General features: G+C 43.5%; 1 protein-coding gene across 2 annotated transcripts in view; it reads right to left on the bottom strand.

Moving 5' to 3' along the window:
- The window catches only part of sptbn1 (spectrin, beta, non-erythrocytic 1), a 112,637-nt gene that overhangs the window by 53,885 nt on the left and 40,031 nt on the right, over positions 1-18,721 (bottom strand). The window contains exon 1 of one of the 2 annotated variants that reach the window (XM_088610048.1): positions 9,615-10,323. The exons of the other annotated variant lie outside the window; for it this stretch is intronic. Within the exon in view, the coding sequence (XP_088466174.1) occupies positions 9,615-9,753 (139 nt within the window). The 5' untranslated portion in view covers positions 9,754-10,323. Of the gene's footprint in view, positions 1-9,614; positions 10,324-18,721 lie in introns of those variants that run through there. 2 annotated transcript variants of the gene reach the window in all.

Below are 18,721 nucleotides of genomic sequence, written 5' to 3'. Positions count from 1 at the left end.
AAAGCCTCACAATACGCATTGTCCAACGCAGGCTGCCTGCGATGATTAGCTGGCCTGGGGCTCCAAACCTCAAGGTTAAAGCAAGGAATCAAACAGACTCTCTTCTCTTTGGCTGTTGAATACAAATCAGGGAGGATCCTGCAAGAGTTGCTAATGTTGCAAGAATTTTTGAATAGAAGAAATTAACTTATTAAAGTGTTACACGTTAACATTAAAAATGGCACAGATTGACAGTGTGAAAATCAGTTTTCAAATCTTTATACATGTACAATTGCATAAACATCAAGCACATCAAGGACATGTGTCCTGACCGGTGGTGTTACGGTGTGGTATGATGGAGCCACAGTACAGGACAGAAAAGCCATACAGAGGGTTGTGAGCTCTGCGCAGAAAATCACTGGGACCGAGCTACCCTCCAGCAACTGGATATATCTCGACTGCTGCCACAACCGGGCTCGAGCTAAACTTCGGGACCCGATTCGCCCTGGCCACGATCTGTTTTCACCCCTGGGTTCTGGTAGGAGATATCGCAGTATCAGAACACTGACAAATAGATTCAAGAACAGTTTCTTCCCCCAAGCAGTCTGCATCTTAAACATCATAAACAGCTCAAATTAGCACCTGTAACTATAAGCACCTGCACTTCAAGACACTGCACTATTTGCACTATGTCCTGTTGGCTGTATTATAACGTCTATTGTCTAAATTTATTGTCTGTTTGTCATTTGTTCCTATTTTTTGCTCTCTAATGTTACTGGGTACAGCTGAACGAGTAAGCATTCCAATACACTTGTTGTATATGGCAAATAAAGAAATAAAGAAATCTTGAATCTTGAGCATGTATCACTCCTTTTATCTGTCACATAATTCTATGTGCTCTAACATGTTATATTGTATGTTATATATGTGCCTACCTTTCAAACTATTCTCTTATTTTAGAATTAGGCCCTTATAATTTACAAAGTGTCAGTAGCCAAGGTTTTTCAAAACAAGACCATGACCCACAGGTGACAGGACCTTCTCCCACTATACTCCTAGACAATGGACTTTAAAATGGCTTTGAAATAAAAAGTTATAGTTTATTTCCCACCCTTTTTATATCTTGATTATATAGATTTTTGTACTAGAAGGTATTGGGATGAGTGATCTTGAAAGGTATTCTATAAAATACATTTCTTTAAAGAGTATTTGTATTACTTTTACAAAATGAAATTTTACTTGACACGTAGAAAAAATAATCTATTAAAAAAACATTTCATATGTGCCAGTCTATGAGTCTAAGCTACTTACATTCATATCCATTTACACTGCAGGAAAAACCATGAAAGTAAAATATCTTGCTGTAGGAAATAACAGTATCTCACCATGGATTTGAACCTACAGCCTTGAGTCCAGAGTCCTAACCACTACACCATGCCATACTTTTGAAAGCAAAGGCAATGCTGTGTGCTCTGGGTTTCAGTCAAGCACTCCCTGAGCAATTAATATAACTAAAAGATTATAATAAGCTTTTAGCTAACAAAAAGGCAAGTAATAACAATAAAGTACCTTTTTAAAACCAGGGACAACACTGGGAGTTCACACCAGTTGTGTGATTAATCTAATTAATCAGATATTAATGAGTTAAGAAACTAATGGGCTTTTAAATGGGTTAAGAAACAATTCTAGGATAAGAATGGGTGTGTTTCTTTGTTAATCTTAAGGCCACGAGGTGCCTAGCGAGGTTCAGTGCTTCATGCAGATTTTGTTTTCCAAATCGTCAAGAACCAGAATGCTGGTGATGTCATTTTGCTTCCTCTTTAGGATCTCTGGCATTTTTTTCCCCCATCTGTAAGAAGGCCTTTCCTTCCTTTTATTGTGAGTCCAGATGGAACAGAGGGCTCTGTGTGCAAAACAAACCACATTTTAAATCCTTAATCAGGAGTGAAGAGTCACAGTCCTCTCAATCCTGTTTGCCCAGTTCAATACAGCCCATCAAGCGATTCTTCTGCTTTCCCGGCTGTGTTAGATAAACACACCAAACTAAAAGAGTGCACATGGCGTTACTCTGAACAACTGTAGCTGGCGTCTGTCACCTTCATTCACAACATCCACAGGACTGGCTCTCCAACCAGGAAATTGGACTCTATCTGAAGAGCTCTCACAAGCTATGTGCTCTTTTAACTCAATCTTTAGAGATGCATTAGAAAAGCACTTAAACCTTAACCTTATATCAGTGTAAGTAAATGTACCCAAAAGAAAGTAGCTGGCAAGTATGCAACATCCAAGACCTGGAGGTCACCTACATACAAGAGACTCCACCTCAGAAAATTTGAAATGGCTCAGTCTGGAAGGAATGCAAAACCTTACTTCTAACCCTGCCACAAACGATACTGTCAGAACAATTCTAGGGACTGCACATTTTGTGAACTTTCCATGTAAAACACATATTTATGGATGCACAGTTTTATTTTTAATTACCAGCTCAAAATCCAGCTGTTATTATTATAATGTATGAAAATCAGAATATCATATTAAACACCCTGGTCACCACCACTCGCACAGAAAGAAGAATATTTTAATTTTGCAATGTAAAACAACCAGATACGTAGCTTGACAACTGCACCCTGTTTCAGTTTTGAAACAATGGTTAAGACATCCAAAAATCAGCAAACTTGAATCAGAGTCAGGGAACATGAATGTCCTGCTCAATGTCCAATGACCAGTTTCTTTCACCCTCAGAGGGCCACAGCAGGCCAGGGCCCAGAGCGCCAGTCTTCTCAAAGGGCACAACCACTCCAAAGCCCCTACAGGGGGAACGCGCAGACTCCACACAGATGGTGCCTTGGGCTATAATCAAATCCAGAACCCAGAGCTATTAGGAGCAGTGTTACCTGCCATGACACTGGACAGAAGAGTTTTCTAGCGAATAAAGAGCAATCAGGGGGACAATAACTCACATTTAGCAACCACTAGGCATTGAATTCCTTTATCCAAACAAACACTGGCTTGATTTGAACTTGGTGGCTCAGTCAGCTGATGCACAGAAGGGCCTGTGCAGTGCCCCCATATCAACGAGCACATTTTTCTCATTGATTGTGGCAGCAATATTTCCCATGACTTCCACTGTCCTGGAGCATCCGGTCAGAAAAACGAAGCATGTAGGAAGAAAGGGTTTTTCAATTCAATTACCCAGCACTAATTAAATGTGAAGATAATGAAACCGCGCTGTTGCCCTTCAGCTGGGAACCATGACTTCTGCTGATGGTCTCTCTCACATTCCTGTATGAAGGAGCCTGTTGTTGTCGCAGTTATCAATCACCATTTCCCGACATAGGGCCTTGCACAGAAAAACAAGCAAAAAAAAAACTTGGAATTCTAAAGTCTTATTCATTTTTCTCTATTGCACAACACCGCAGGGAAAAAAAAAGGATAACATTCACATTGCAGTTGCAGAAAAGTTCAACAGCACTGGAGGGCCACAGAGTCACGCAGCATTCTCTAGAAGAGTAAATCAAAGCTATAAAAAATGAGTAATTCCTCTGTTCCCTCCCTTCAATTGTAAAGGTCCTTCAGTTTTTCACTCTTTTTTAATGCGCTCCCAAACAGCTAGACAGAGGGTCATTCAGACAGGCTTGGGAGACTGAGTAGCAATTGTTTGGCTACAGTTGGTCTTGTTCCGACAAAAGCAGCAATTTAGTGGGTCCCCTTATAGCTCAGTTGTCTTTGTATGATGACCCAGTGTCCAATTTGAAAGTCACACGCATGAGCGACTGTCACCCTCCTAGTACGCTCCATGGCCTGGAATCAGTGACTGAGCCAGGGTGTGAGACAGGACTGATCTCACTTCAAGCTCCTTCACCTTTTTTTCTGAACACTACTCTGCAATAGTACACGCAGATGAAAGCACTGCAAAAACCCCATACTTCTTCCAGTACATTAGCTTGACCCGAGGCAGAACAGCTCAAGGTCCTTCAACAACAGACATTCAAAGTTACTTCAAAAGAAATTTCCAAAAGTACTTCAGAGACGTTGCTTTGCGCAAAATGAGGGAACAGACGCTCAGCATCTAACGGAGTTTCCAGCTGAAGTTTGAAAGTGTGGCAAAGGGCAAACCCTTAGCCACGCCAAATCAAATATACATCCAGGTTGTGAACACACCCTCTCTCACACCATCCCTCGCTCCACCCAGTCAGTACCTCCGCAGCAGCTGGCACAAGCCCACCTCCACAGAGGGCAGGAGGCAGCTCCAATGGCCACCCTTGTGCTCATCCAACTGTGTTTCTGTGCATCAAACTTGCCCCCCACCAAAACCACTGAAAATTCAGGCTGGTATGAAGCAGATTTAATATTCAAAAACTTTACTATAATCTAAACGATGATTTATCCTAAATGAATCCAGTTAATGCCCCTTTATTTAAACTCTCATGCCTTCATGCCACAGTGCAAGTGCAAGACTTTGCTAAAGCATTAGGGGCTTTAAGCTGCCTGATGATGGCTAGGGTGAAGACACATCAGCAGCATTATGTGCTGCTCACAAACGGCAGTGTGAGCACTCCTGGATCTGACTGGGGTCCCCTCAGCCCACACAGACCCTTACAGTGTCATCTGTCAGAGGATCACCACCCGGCCCACAGTGAGGTCTGTAGTCCCAGACACCAGAAAAAGGATCACTCCAGACTGCAGCGTTAGAGAACCGAACAGCTTAAATAACTTTACATTTATACATTGATCGGTTATTTCTTTTGAGAAAAATATTGGTTAGATATTTTTTTTTTTGCAAAACCTAGCACAAGGGAAGCGCTCAAGGTGACTAAGAGTTGATCGGCATCCAGTGGCATGTAAACGCCACACTGCTGATCATGATCAAGTGATCGGGAACAAGAGATCCAGATCAGAAACGGGAGTGTGAACGTGCCTATCGCAGTTTCCAAGTGGCTGATAAATCAATATCCCATTGCCTTTGTGCTGAATTCCTGCTCAAAGCATCCATCAATGTTCCGCAATTAAGCAATTCATATTCACATTGTTGTGCAACACTTTAACTCCCCCCTTCCAAACAGATTTAAGTGGCAGACCACAGGGTAGCCATCTATTCTGAACCCCTTCTGTGATGCAATATTTACCATGTAAACAGTTCTCATACAACTGAGCCCAGAGAGGACCGCAAACTGAAAACACACAGCAGTCTATGGTCAGTGCCCACAGATACATACCATAGTAGCATTCCTCTGATATATCTGACACAAACTGAAGCCAGTCTTTAACTCCCCTTATGCAAACAGGAATTTATGGCTTTACTGGTAACCACAGAGGGAGGGTGTGGTGCAATTTCACATTCACTAGACTGCACCCTGCTGCACAGTTACATCTCACTTACAGCTACCTACCAGCATTCTGACACCTGGTTAGAGCCAGTGATTGATTGGTGTTTGATTCACAGTTTGCAGGCCTTACTGCACAAGGCGATTTTCTCACTAAAACGGACTTTCACAGGGCTCCCGGTTCTGTTATCAAAGTGCTCAACCCTAGCACTCTGGGACACCGTTTCATTCACTGACAGACTTCTGTTTCATGGGCTACATTTGAGTCACAGTAAGGGAGCTGCCTCTTTTAAAAGGATGAGGTGACAAAACCGTAGACTTACTGTAACAGTTAAGGTAACAAGCATAACGTTTCAGGCAGCAGTGGGGAAGAGTAGTTATGTTTCAAGACTCATAACTAGAAGCCTGCGGGTTAAAATCACAGATGACAAACTGATCCTGCTGCCTTGAATGAGGTACTCCATCTGAATTGCTCCAACAAAACATCCAGCTGTATAAATGGGTGCAAATGTGAAGTGCTTTAGATAAAAAAAGTTCAGCCAAATAAACTAGGAATAATTTTCAGTCTGCACAATGGGTGGCTTGCAAGGGGCACTGAACATACAAAAGCTATTGTCAGCAGGTCATTAATTATCTGCCCCTTGTGTGGATCTGCAGAGGAACAGCAATTTCATCATTCAGCTGTGGTCTCCAAAGGCTTCTTTTTCTCTACAAACCCCCCTTGCGGAAAAAAGTGTAATTCAGAGCTGACTGAAACTGGCTCTAGAATTACTGTGTGTCATCCTCTGGGAACATGAAAAAGCCAATAGTGTCTCACCCTCGTGTTAACTCCTGAAATGTGGAACTCAGCTCAGCTGCCCTGCTGCATTTAGTATCATTTATACCACAAAGAACCGGCTTGGTTACATATTCTTCCCTCCCCCCTGCCCATATTACCTTAGTCCCAATCATTTACACGACAAGCAGATACAGTATATCTGACTCAGGTGTTTCTGCAAAGGTGCTCAGATCTAATTCACACACTACTGTTAGAAGACACGGAGATCATTTGCTTGCTGTCGAAAGCAAGTTTTCTGTAATTCAGCAGATGACTAGATCGGCTGTAATAAACGTTTTTGCAATATAATTTAGAAAAGGGGCGACTCAGTGACACTTTGTAACACTTTATACCCAAACCACAACTAAATAAGATTAAAACAAAAGGTGAAGTTTCATTTATAAACTAACAATACAACTCTCTCAGACACTGTGACGTGCATGTGACATAGTATCACTAATAAAAGACACTTTAACAGCCTGAATAATGTTACTAAAGCTACAAAAAGCATAATTTGTTGCATTACCCTTTGTCTTGGCAGGAAAATGACAAATTAGTGGCGTCTCTGAAGCTCCACATGTACATAGCTTTTAATCTCCAAAGTTTACTATCCTATTGCAGAAGGTTTTTATCCTAATTATTCCTCTTGTCAGCTGTGTCGGTGCGTGCCCCTGGCGTCTGTTCGAACACGCTTACCTCTCTGAAACTCACGTGTTCATCCCTGAGCTGACGGGCTGCTCCTTTTACATGCTTGAAACTTAATGCATCCATTGGTTTTTAAAAAAACAAATTAGGTCATAAAGTAAGAGCTAAAAATACCCAAGAGGGTATTTTCAAAGTCCCCAAAAAAAGAAGTTGGCTGGCATAATCTCTGAGCACCTTCAAAAACCTCTTCACAGAAACAGTCAAGCTCAGATCTTTTTTTAACACAAACCACAGTGACATTCAGGCTTTCCTTTTTTTCCTTCGGCAAATACACAAAATATATAAAAAAAGGTCCCTAGGGCTTCTGGGGGATCTCTGAGACTGCAAAAGAGCCTCCATTATGGTATCCATTACCGAAACTCTTGGTATTAATATAACATGTTGGTAAAACCATTACATATTTACAGTACAGTTGCCAAAATAACACTTTAAATATTATTATTGCTCCAGTGTAGAGAAAAGCATGTTACACGTGCAGGGAGACATAAAGCTGTTTGCACGCAGTTCACTTACACCCATTTGCAAAGTGTGTTGCAATGCTGACCATTAAACTCCTACATTACCCAACCTCACATCCTCCCAGTTGTGCTGGGAGACCAGAGTAACTACAACGACCCCAGCACTGACACTAGCAAGAAACTACTGACAGTTTCAGCTCCAAGCTGGCCGAACTGCAGCACCTTTATAAGATGTCCCCAATCAACTAACAGAAGGCCAGTCTTGTTTAGGCTGATTAACACTGAGGAAAGTAGGCTCCTATCCTGTTCTAGGTACTGCTCAGCACACATCAGCACGTCTTGTAAAATGATGAACGTAATAAATTTGACAATAAAATGAAAAAAATCATTTGTGGATTAAGTGGACCGAAAAAATAACGTACAGTGGTTTTTACGTAAAGTTGAATTTGCGTTAGTCTCTCCTGCAGGGAGACTCTGTATATTGAGGGCGGCGTCGAGCTCACTGATTAAAGAAAACGCTTACCAGGGCTCCTGTCAGAGCTCGGAATTTTTATTTGCCCTGCTAAAAGGTAGCAAATTTGTCACGTCACTGTGAGCTCAAGTCTGCCAAGTTTTCTTTTCCACAGTCTCCGCTAGGAAGGTGGAGGCAAACTGCAATACTGGCGCCCATTTGTATCATGGCCGTCATCAGTCAGCTAAATTACAAACGGCTTTCAAACTGCCCTGCTCCATCAACAGCTCGCTAATGAATTCTTAGGAAGGTGCGAATTGAAACGAGGGGCTGTAGCCGCCAATTCACGCCATCATTTCACGATGTAGTCATCTACATAAAATACTCCGCCGCTGAGCCAAAATGGTCTTCATATCCTCTAGCAGAAAACACAACTGCTTGAGGACGGCAGGCAATATTGGCCATGGCAATCAGGAGGATATCAAGTGGCACACGAAACCGCGTTCACTATCCCAAAGCTGACGCCAAGTCTCAGATTAACTGCGGTCGCCCCCAACATGAGTTCAAGCAAACCCCCGAAGGAGAAATTATTCTGAAGTCATTCGAGAGCGGAATGCATGGCTTTCATCACGTGTGTGGAATGTGTTAGGAAATGACTGAAATTGCACAGTGTAGACCCACGACTTAAAAACTCTGGAGACAGACATTTGGAGCAAGTCTAAGTGCTCATCTGCAGTTTATTATTACTCAAGTGAGGCACGTGTTCTCCTTTCAGGGCCATATTACATCACAGCTCCATGCATTTTACCACACACCAAAAAATTGAAAACATGGGAGGGGAACTATAAGTCTGTGCTGACAATCCCCCTCAAGACTCCCAATTCAGCCTTCAAATGATTTGCAATGCAAGTACATTCCAGATCCCAGCCTTTCCTTCATATCAAAACCAGATTCAGTCACATCTGACTAAACGCGAGGCTGGATGGATGTTATTTATTTCAGCAAGGAGAAAAATTTGTGATGTTGGGGCGTGCTTCAGGGAATCTGGCCAGTGGGTTGTTTTTTTTTTTTTAAAAAAACAAACTTTCTTCTAAAGTAAAACGAAAGAGCAAGATGTATACGCCTTATAAGAAAGTATCCCACTGGGACTCTTCTCGCTGTCTAATCTCCTGGTTGCCATTAACAAAGGCAAAGGGTTCATTGCAGGTACTGTTCCCTCTCGCCCTCTGTTTATAATTTATGGGCCAGAGCAGGATGTTTCAGAGGGGACCTGGAGAACAGAGAGCTCTTTCACAGTCTAATGGAGAAACAGAGCCATGTGCAGGTCGCCCAGATGAAGTGGCACCTTCAAAAATGTAAGAAATTTACTGGAACAACACGACCTCTCCCACCTTTTGCCTCTGTGCCATTGTTGTCTGTGAATAACCAATTCGGGGACAGACGTCATATCTGGGGGAGATGCGGGGGTGGAGATGCTCTAAACGAGGGAGGGTCTGTCTGAAAAAGATCCCCTGATCTCTTTGAGCAATACGCTGTTTTTTTTCCCCCTGGCCTTCCTTGGAAAATGCTGTCCGTATTTTGTCCTGGATTATCACTTGACAGGGACCCGATTAATATTTCATTGGTTAATGCGCCAGACCTGTCCTCTCTCCCCCCTGCGACTGCATTCATACGGCCTCCCCTCTGGATTAGCCTGCCGTTCTGAGCCGCTCGTGCTTTTGGCAGAGATTTCAAATAAAGGTGGAAAGCAAGTCAGGAATCACGCGCGCGCCTTTTGCCCCGTAATCGGTACGAGCCGAACCCTGCGTGCGCACACGGGAGCCTGGCTTGCAGCAGCACAGCATAGCAACACTATAAACAATAGGCTTCCCCTGCCTTACCTTGCAACTGCTTGAATCGCCCTTCCAGCTGGTTATAATTGAAAGGCACCTGAGCACCATAGCCAGGTGCGGGGCTGGAGCTGGGGCCGGGGCCGGGGGACAGGGGACCAGGCATGCTGGTGGCCCGCTGCAATTCCATTCTCACGGTGCAAAACGAATCGAGTCAGCTCAAGAATCCCAAAGCCCCCGGAACAAACGCAGAAGGTGGGGTAGTAAGGTCAGCGAGCCCCACGTTCTTCTTACGAAAGAGCTGGCGTCCTTTAAGGAAAAACAAAAGAGACGGAGAGCTGGTCGAAGCCCGTGCCGGGTCCAGCCGAGTCCAGCGCGTCCGGTCTGGGAGTCCAGCGCAGGCTGACTGCAGTCCGTGTGCAAGGAGCTGTGTCTCAGCAGCCCGTCAGGGAGAGCTGGAGCACCAGAGCAGCATGGTTTTCTTCTGATTGTTCTGCCGCCCTCCTCCCCATTCAAAATAAACCCCTCTCTCCAGGCACAGGAGGGGAACGCGTGGTCCTTCCCTCACTCACACACACACACACCGTTAGAGGCAAATCAGTCGGGGCATCTGAACCCGTAAGCCCTCTCCCCTGTATCAGCACGCCCCCCCCTCCCCAGGAGAAACCAGAAAGAGTGAGCACAAAGCTGTCCCAGCACTGAAAGGAAAGCTCCTCAGACACAGCACACCTTTCACAAACCTTTCCCACTTTGGGTGAAGAGAGGAGGGGAGGGGGAAACTGAAATTTAATCGGTCACTCACTATGTATTTAGTGGTGATGTCACTGCCTCATTAACATAAGGTCAAAAAAGGAGGTGGGCTGTACCATGTCTCTGACTCAGAGCGGGGGGGGGGAGGGGGAACTGCCTGGATGTTCTCCATTTCCCAGGATTGTTGCTCACCCGGAGAAAAACAACTCATTTCGGAAAGGCCTCGCAGAAACGAGCCAGATTTTTCTGAGTGTTGTCCCAGCTTCCTGTCTGAATCCTCACCCTCGCGGCGCACTGCAGAAAATGGCTAAACGCCTCCCCCCCCCCCCGCCACTCCCTGGAGAAAACAAGCCACACAAATATGCGCTGCCTTTTGAATGGTCTCCCCCCCCGAACAAAGCCGGTGGAATTACAATCTCTTGTTAAGAGCCTCATGTAACGGAAAGGTCTCAGATTACTATGACAAGAAAGCAGAGGAGAGGTAGCTCTCCCCACCTCATGGCTTTCGGAAACCTGGGGTTGTTTTCTTTTACCTGAAATCACTCAGCTAGGTTCTTTTTTTTAACTGGAAACACAGAAGGTGCACTGTGCGGTTCTGAAAGGATGCTACAAAGAGCACTTTCTCTGTGAAGCTCTTAAAGGGACAGCACGCCTTTCCTTTCTTGAAGGGAAAGAAAAAACAAGTCTTATCTGACTAAGCAAATCAGACTGCTCTTTAATGCAGAGTTTCACATTCACCACGGCTGACTGAGTTACGTTCGGTGGCATTCAAGGCAAGCTCTGAAAAAAAAAACATACAATTGCAAATATCTGATGGGATAGTGATTGAAACAGACTATTTTTAATTTGGAGGAGGCAGAAAGCACGCTGAAAAGCAATGATCAACAGCAGCATCTCTCTCATTTCAAATACTGTAAATGACCACTGCAACCCCTCGAGCTTCCGTTTTAAAAGATGCAGCCTTTTTTACAGTCATCACATTAAAGTGAACGGAAAAGCGCATTTCCACACTCAGACTGCTGAAGTACCAATATGTTAACGTACAGTATTTTCTCACACTGTGTGTGCTGTGACAGAAACACAGCTCTTTTCCAGTGGTGGGTGCCCATGTCCCACAGTCATGAGACCTGCAATAAAATTAAAGCCACTGCACTACCTACAGTAACTAACTCTGAAGCCAGGGGCAACAAGAGCAGATCACGACTATACTTCATTTTAATGTTCATGGCTTCTGTGCTGAAATTACATCTGGATAGCAGACTAATGCTACCAGTAATAATAATAATAATAATAATAATAATAATAATTGCTTACACTTATATAGCACTTTTCTGGACAGTCCACTCAAAGCGCTTTACAGGTAATGGGGATCCCCTCCACCACCACCAGTGTGCAGCCCCACCTGGGTGATGCGAGGGCAGCCATAGTGAGCCAGAACGCTCCCCACACACCAGCTCTCAGTGGGGAGGAGATCAGAGTAATGGAGCCAATTCACACTATACCAGTATAGTATAATCATAGCAATTTGTTAGATCCATACCACTGAAACATCTTACTTTTTACAAAAGCATCTCTTCTATTTAAATTTGTATAGTGCAACAATGTACAGAAACTGCTGCAGTTTTTTTTTTTGTAAAAAGGTTGTCAGAATATGATTATGCTGCCCAAAACGTTCTCATTCTCAAATTGGGGAGATGTATGCATGTCTTTAAAGATCATGTTTATTTACAGCCTTGGGAGAAACTGCCTCAGCAGCGGCTTTGACAGGACACCTGCCTATTGCAGCTTGTTTGTTGAACAGAAAAATATAGAGCTCGTTAGGCTGAAACAATATAAAGATTACAAACGAGACGAGGCCATTAACCCCATCTCTCTCGTGTGGTCCCTGATAACTAATTAATCAGCTGATCTCATTCAGCCATTTCTTGAAAGAAGCCAGGGTCTCAGCTCAACCCCTGACTCTTCTACACCTCCACCCCTGCGAGTTGGGTTCGAGCCCCAAATGTCTCTGCAGTTATTTTAGGGGCGGAGAGGTGACTCTGTGCTTAAGGATCTGCATCTGGGGCTAGAAGGTTGCCGGTTCAAATCCCACAGCCGGCAGAGGAATCCTACTCCGTTGGGCCCCTGAGCAAGGCTCTTAACCCCAGCTGCGCCATATAAATGGTCTTGAACCTGCGCTCTGACCCCCAGCTTCTCTCTCCCCGTCTGTGTGTCTCATGGAGAGCAAGCTGGGGTATGCGAAAAGACAAATTCCTAATGCAAAAACTTGTATATGGCTAACAAAGTGATCTTATCTTAATTTGGAGAACACAGCTGGGAAACGTGTTCCATACGCTCATAACCTGTTGTGTGAGGAAGTGCACAAACTGACAAAGTCCACCCAGTGGACTTGAATTGCTGATTCACAGGATACATCAGAAATGTACACGTCCAGTCTTCTCCAGAATGCTGCTAAAATAGCAATATCTTTTTGGTATTCTGGTGATGGCATTTGCACACAATATTGTAAATGTAAATGAGGTCTTCCCTGTGCGTTATACAGTACATGTGTACTTTACCATCCCTTGATATCAGTTCTAATTTTGACAACATATCAGCTATTGCAGAAAATCTTTGGAATCTGTCGTTGTAACTTGTATAATGTGGCATCAGTGCTTCAGCACGCTGTAGTGTGGCTTGTACCACTTAACAGTGACTTTGAAAGACAAGACTGAAACCTGAGCATGCTCAAAGCCTGCAGGCTCGTGCTGGTCATTACTTATAATGAGGAGGAGGGCAGACACTCTTTTCAGCAGCTCTGTGACAGACTCTCTCCCCCTCCAGGGTACAGTATTTAAAGAGCGGTTTTACTCGTGCAAAAGCCAATTACAGAATGCCTGCAGTGGGAAAAGGAGGTCTGTAACCAGGTTTATGAGAAATGAGTTGTGATGAGCTGTGGTTAGGGCTCTGCACCTATGACCTACTGTATGGCTGCTGGCTCAACGTCCCCTTGCTGAAGTGCTGCTGAACAGGGTACTTTACCCTGATTGCTCCAGTGCCGTGGCTGTGTTAGAGGGGCTTGCTGCTAGCATTCCACCCAAGGGTGAGTCTAGTACTCATCCTAGAGTCCATTTTAATGTGGCAGAAAGCAGGAGCCACCTAGGCTTACAAAATTAATCCCACGTCTGATGTCCCTATTGATGAGCATTTCAGTTCTCCATCACCCTTCCACAGACTTATCTTTCTAAAGTTTGGTTCTATTGTTACACTTATCACTGTCAATATGGTGATCCATACTGTACATACATTATCTGATCTCCTTCAAGAAATGGCTGGATGAGACCCTTGAATCAATAAGGTATTAACTACCAGATGGGCCAAATGGCCTCTTCCTGTTTATAACGATTCTTACAGTAAGTCCCACGTCACACATCTCGGTGCGAAGCCAACCAGAGACTGAGATTCTCCCACGGGACACAGCCGGGGCTCAGTAAGATGAACCGCAAGACATTCAGCTCGACCGCTTGCTTGATCACACAACGCAGATCACAAGCTCTCCTTGAGACTCCCTCCTCAGGGCATCTCGGCCAAGAAAAAACACAAATTCATCTGATTTTGATTCACGATTGAAGGACTTTTGGGAAAATAATAAGGTTAACAACGCCATTCAGATCAGCAGCAAGATAGCAGTACACTGTGCTTTCTTCCTTGTAGAGCTCAGAAGTGCAGTCTGGACCCAAAACAACAACGTAGTTAGCACAGCTCTTCAAAATCTAGGAAAAACTAATAATTTATCCCTGGAAACATGGTCTATAAAACTACTTTGATCTTAAATACAGGTCCTCTTCATTTTAGCTGTTAGTTAATTTAGTGAATAAGGGTTATGGTGCTATGCGCGTGCTTGACGGGCTGTTGTATGAGGACTGTATTGGTATTGTTAACTTTAACTTTGGTAATTTTAAGCAGAAGCATTATAGACCCTACTGTGTTTATATCAAAGTATATCCCCTCTGTGATGTGCTCTGCAGTACAATTGTTTTGCTCTAACCATATAACGAGCAGACTAAGGAACTCGCTATCGTGTGGTTCGAGTGAATTTGCAGACGCAAGCGATTTTGACCTCTGATGGGATCGCTGTAGCTGTTCAGCGACTACATGTGTTGACATTCCATCCATGTTGATCAGAAGATTCTGAAATTGTTGTGGCAAAGTTGTTTCACAATTCTGTACAATTCAGTACAATTCTGCACTTAATTTGAGAAAGACCCGTCTCTCATAAAAAAAGGTGTTTGAGAAGAGATTCAGTCCAACTTCTGCATTCCAATCATTCCATCTTCGATATTAAAACAACAGCCTCTCCAAAAAGCTGCATATTTTATATTCTTTACCAAAGTGCCCATTTAAGAATGCTACTGTTTTAGGTGCTTGTGTGCTTGTATGCAAAGGAGAGCAAGGGGTTAGTTACAAGAGAGGAACCACTGGAGTTCTGAAGCTGGTTTAAATATTAAAACAGCAGGACTGGCCTTGCAGCATGTGTCAATAACTTTTCAAGAGCTATCGACAGATGCTACTTAACTGCACACTAATGGTATTTTCAGAGTCTCACTCTACCAGGATCCACAATGAGCAAGAGACAGGTCTGACAGCTGTGACCAGTGCCTTATGGGAAGCTAGGCCTGAAATACCCCCAAGGTTTGAACAGATCAATACAACAGTCTTCTATTTACTCACTACTGCCAGCTCAGGGCTGTGTGTAAGGTCACTTAGTGTGAGATCATTTACTGTTCAAGACATTTCAGATCCTTCCCTACCTCACTGGAAAACCATCGTTTCTCCATAACCACTACGTGCCTGGGACATACTGTAGACATCGCCGTGTCAGAAGAACATCACACATGAAGCAGGAACAGGCTGTCCGCTGTCCGCAGATGCTTTATCGAGAACCACGTGCGAATGAAGATGGAGGTTGAGAGGAGGGGGGGCTCTATTGGGTGTATTTTCACCACCCTCCAAACAGACAGGGAATGCATCGGCTGGGCCCAGATACTGGGACTGGATTGGCAATGGAGGACAGAAGTGAAATATTTGGGTTCACACAAAAGCAGACATTCCCCAGAGTGCGATCTCCAACCAAACCTCCGAACATGCCCCTGTGGTGGTCTGGGCATTGCTGACGGAGGGAACAGAGACGAAGCTGAGAGGAATGCATGAAGCAGGAGGAGATAAGATTTCCCTGAAACAGACGGGAATTAACGGGTGAACTGGCAGGCGGGGAATAGTGCAACTTTCACACGTTTTACCACACGGAGTAAAATGCTACGTAGAGCTGAAATGCAAATTAAGCAAGGGGCTACTTTCCAGTTGTGAAAACAAGAACATTGCACTTGTGAACATGTCTATTTTCTTTTTTTTTTTAAAGCCTCTCTTTTCAAGAGAGACCCCCTCAAGACAAAAAAAACAGTGGCACTAATGAAGAACATATATTTCTCTTAAGGTTCTAGGCTTAGGTTTCTAAAAAGAAAAAGAAAATTAGGTAGGAATTTAAAGAAATACAGCTTTTTCTAGATACCCCTATAGATTTAAGTATCCTTTTTACACTTTGAAGCAACCTTATATTGTAGTAATTTTAATCAACAGGAAACATAAGCTTCTAAAGATTTGAAATACAGCCAACCACAGGATGATCTCTTTGGTCTGGCTGGTTGTGCATTTCTCTTGCTTTCAGATATACACCATGAAGTCCTAACGTGCGCTACTCCTCACCAAACATCTTGGCAGCCTCATTTCCTAATGCATTATCCAATCAATCAGTGTCAGGCAAGCACCCAACGGTAACCTTTTTTCACATTTCATCACCAAACAGACTGCTCTACCACAAGAGGACAGGATGGGAGAGCATTTTGTACAGTAACATTCAGAGCACACGAACTAACGCTTAAACTATGCTGTTCTGTCCAGCAACCATGTTCTACTGTACCTTTGCGGAAGGTAACAGATACTTAGGCAGCATGTGTGGCAGGATCCTTAAACCCTTAATGACTGCAAATGCTACTGGGCCAAAACACTACTCTCCTGACACAGCCCTTCAGATGCTGACCAAGTGCCAGCAGCAATGATCACAAGACCAACAGGTCGGTCCCTTCTGTGGAGCAATTACTGAATTATTGTTAATTTGGGAATTTATTTTAGATTTTTCCCCACAAGTTGACATTCCAAAACCTGCTAACAAAAAGAAATGGCATTTAGATACCAGAATGCAATAGAGGGTGTGTTAACGATCTCTGGGCAACTGCCACTAAGTCCTAGTCACTAAGACATGGCCCTATCCATCGCAGCACAGTCTGTAAAGTGTCAAATCACTACACACATGAAGAGGAAGGGCAGCAATACCTTGATAACAGTTCAGAAGTATCCCGCAGGCTCACTACAGCGAACATGTACAAGGGCACCTCCTTCAGCCAGTTATCAAAGTACACCTCTTCTTATTTCTTATTTTCTTATTTTAACAGCATTTTCATACACGGCACAAGATCAGCTCTGATAGAAAATGGAGTTTGGGACTTGTTGGCAACAGGGACCAAAACAAACACACATCAAAATGTCCAGAGAGTGTGTTGTTAAGACTGTACAGTTCTGGAGCTCTGGAGTTGTGCTGAACGAATGTATGTACTGTGGAGTATTTTGCTTATTTTAATTAGGCGCAACACAATAGGCCCATTGGAAGCCTGAATGAAATGAGCTTTTCAGTCTCTTTTCACATGATGCTTCTTCTGCAATCCGCATGAAGAGCTGATATGGGGTCTTCAAAGGTCATCGAAACCGCAAAAATAAAGACAAATCTGTTACCCAGAACTTGGAAAACATTTCTCAGAAGTGTCATTTCTCTTATGAGGAAACGCAGTTTAATATTGTAAATATTGTAATATTGTAGTGTCACTTAAACCATTTCAAGGCTTCTTCCACAATGCTGCTTAATGCCTGTAAATTAAAAAGGCAAGGTTATTGTACATAAAAATCATGATATCTGACGTGCGACGTGGAGAATGCCACTGCTACAGTAACGCTAAACTCACATCTGGAGAACAAATGTGGACAGGAGAGAGATGATACTCGTCTGTCTCTGCGACAGGATTAAGTCACTGGGGAAGATTTATCCCAAGACATACAAGACCGTGCCAAAAGACAGAGCCTTTTGTGCTATAGGTCTAACTTTTCTTTGTTTCAGTCAAAAAGAATCTGCAAGACATACCCAAGCAAACTGCCGAACCTGTCCGTGTGGATAGGCAGCACCACTTGAAAAACAGAGGAATAAGTAGACGGCAATTGTCCAGTCAGTTGCAGAATACTCACTTTGAAAGCCAAATTAAAAAAAACAGCAATGCACAGGACTTGACATATAGTGTATATCCCATATCCCACTTCCATATTCTTAAAATGCTAAAAAAGAACCAGTTCTAACATCTATCTAGGCAACCTGACCACAAACAGAGTGTGAAAGCCTCACTTGCCCAAACATGCTGAGAAAATTAAGAATTCATTCAAGGGTTCATAAAAACTTTCTGTACACAGTATTCTATGTTTTGTTTTTTAATTTGACTTCTGTATTGCAGGACCTTTGGCTTGTTAGAATAGATTAGAATTAGAATAAACCAGCTTGGCTTTAAAGACAAGACCCAGCTACACGCTGGGGTTGCCCGAGTTACCCAAGGGTGGACTGTCCACCACATACCACCATGTGCGAACGGGTGTAAGACCCCCTGAGACTTGTTCTATTTGGCCACTTGCTGTACAGGACACACGCCTCACTGGGGCAAAAACAGCTGACAGTATAGTGCAGGTCAGCTCTCGTTTATCAGCGTGCAAACTTTCAGTTCGGTGGATGGAGAATTTTCCCCTATCACTATACACGCACCTTCAGAAGCGGCACAGTAAAATACCTACAGTAGAATTAAACGTCACTGCATCAGAATGTTCTGACATTCTGATACTTGCAGTAGACAGTTATGTCCCGCACACATAAAAAGGAAACTTCTGTGTTAAGGTACCTTAGTATGTTATCAGCTACCACCTCTTGCATAATTAAAGAATATGTAAATAATTAAAATCCTTAAATTTCCTGTGTGGAACACTAGCATACTGGCCTCCAGACAACAGTACTGTGAGGGTTCAGCCTCCACACCACCTAAGATTCCCGAAGGCATGTAATTCATTATTTATCCCAGGACCTTACCCAAGATTCAGAAACACTGATCCAGTGTCTCTACCCTGTACACCAGCGATAGATTCGTTACACACCAGCACACGAGCATGTGTTTATATGAAAGGGCTTCCTGACTATAGTTCATAAGAGCAAGGCTCTGAGAAAACAGAGCCTTGGTCCTCTAGAAAATGAATCAACTCCTGCTGTTCTCTTTCTATAAAGCATCACC

Source organism: Lepisosteus platostomus, chromosome 17 (assembly GCF_059453375.1).
Source record: "Lepisosteus platostomus isolate fLepPlt1 chromosome 17, fLepPlt1.hap1, whole genome shotgun sequence".
NCBI classification, from domain to species: Eukaryota; Metazoa; Chordata; class Actinopteri; order Semionotiformes; family Lepisosteidae; genus Lepisosteus; species Lepisosteus platostomus.
This window is presented reverse-complemented; position numbering and strand designations above follow the sequence as displayed.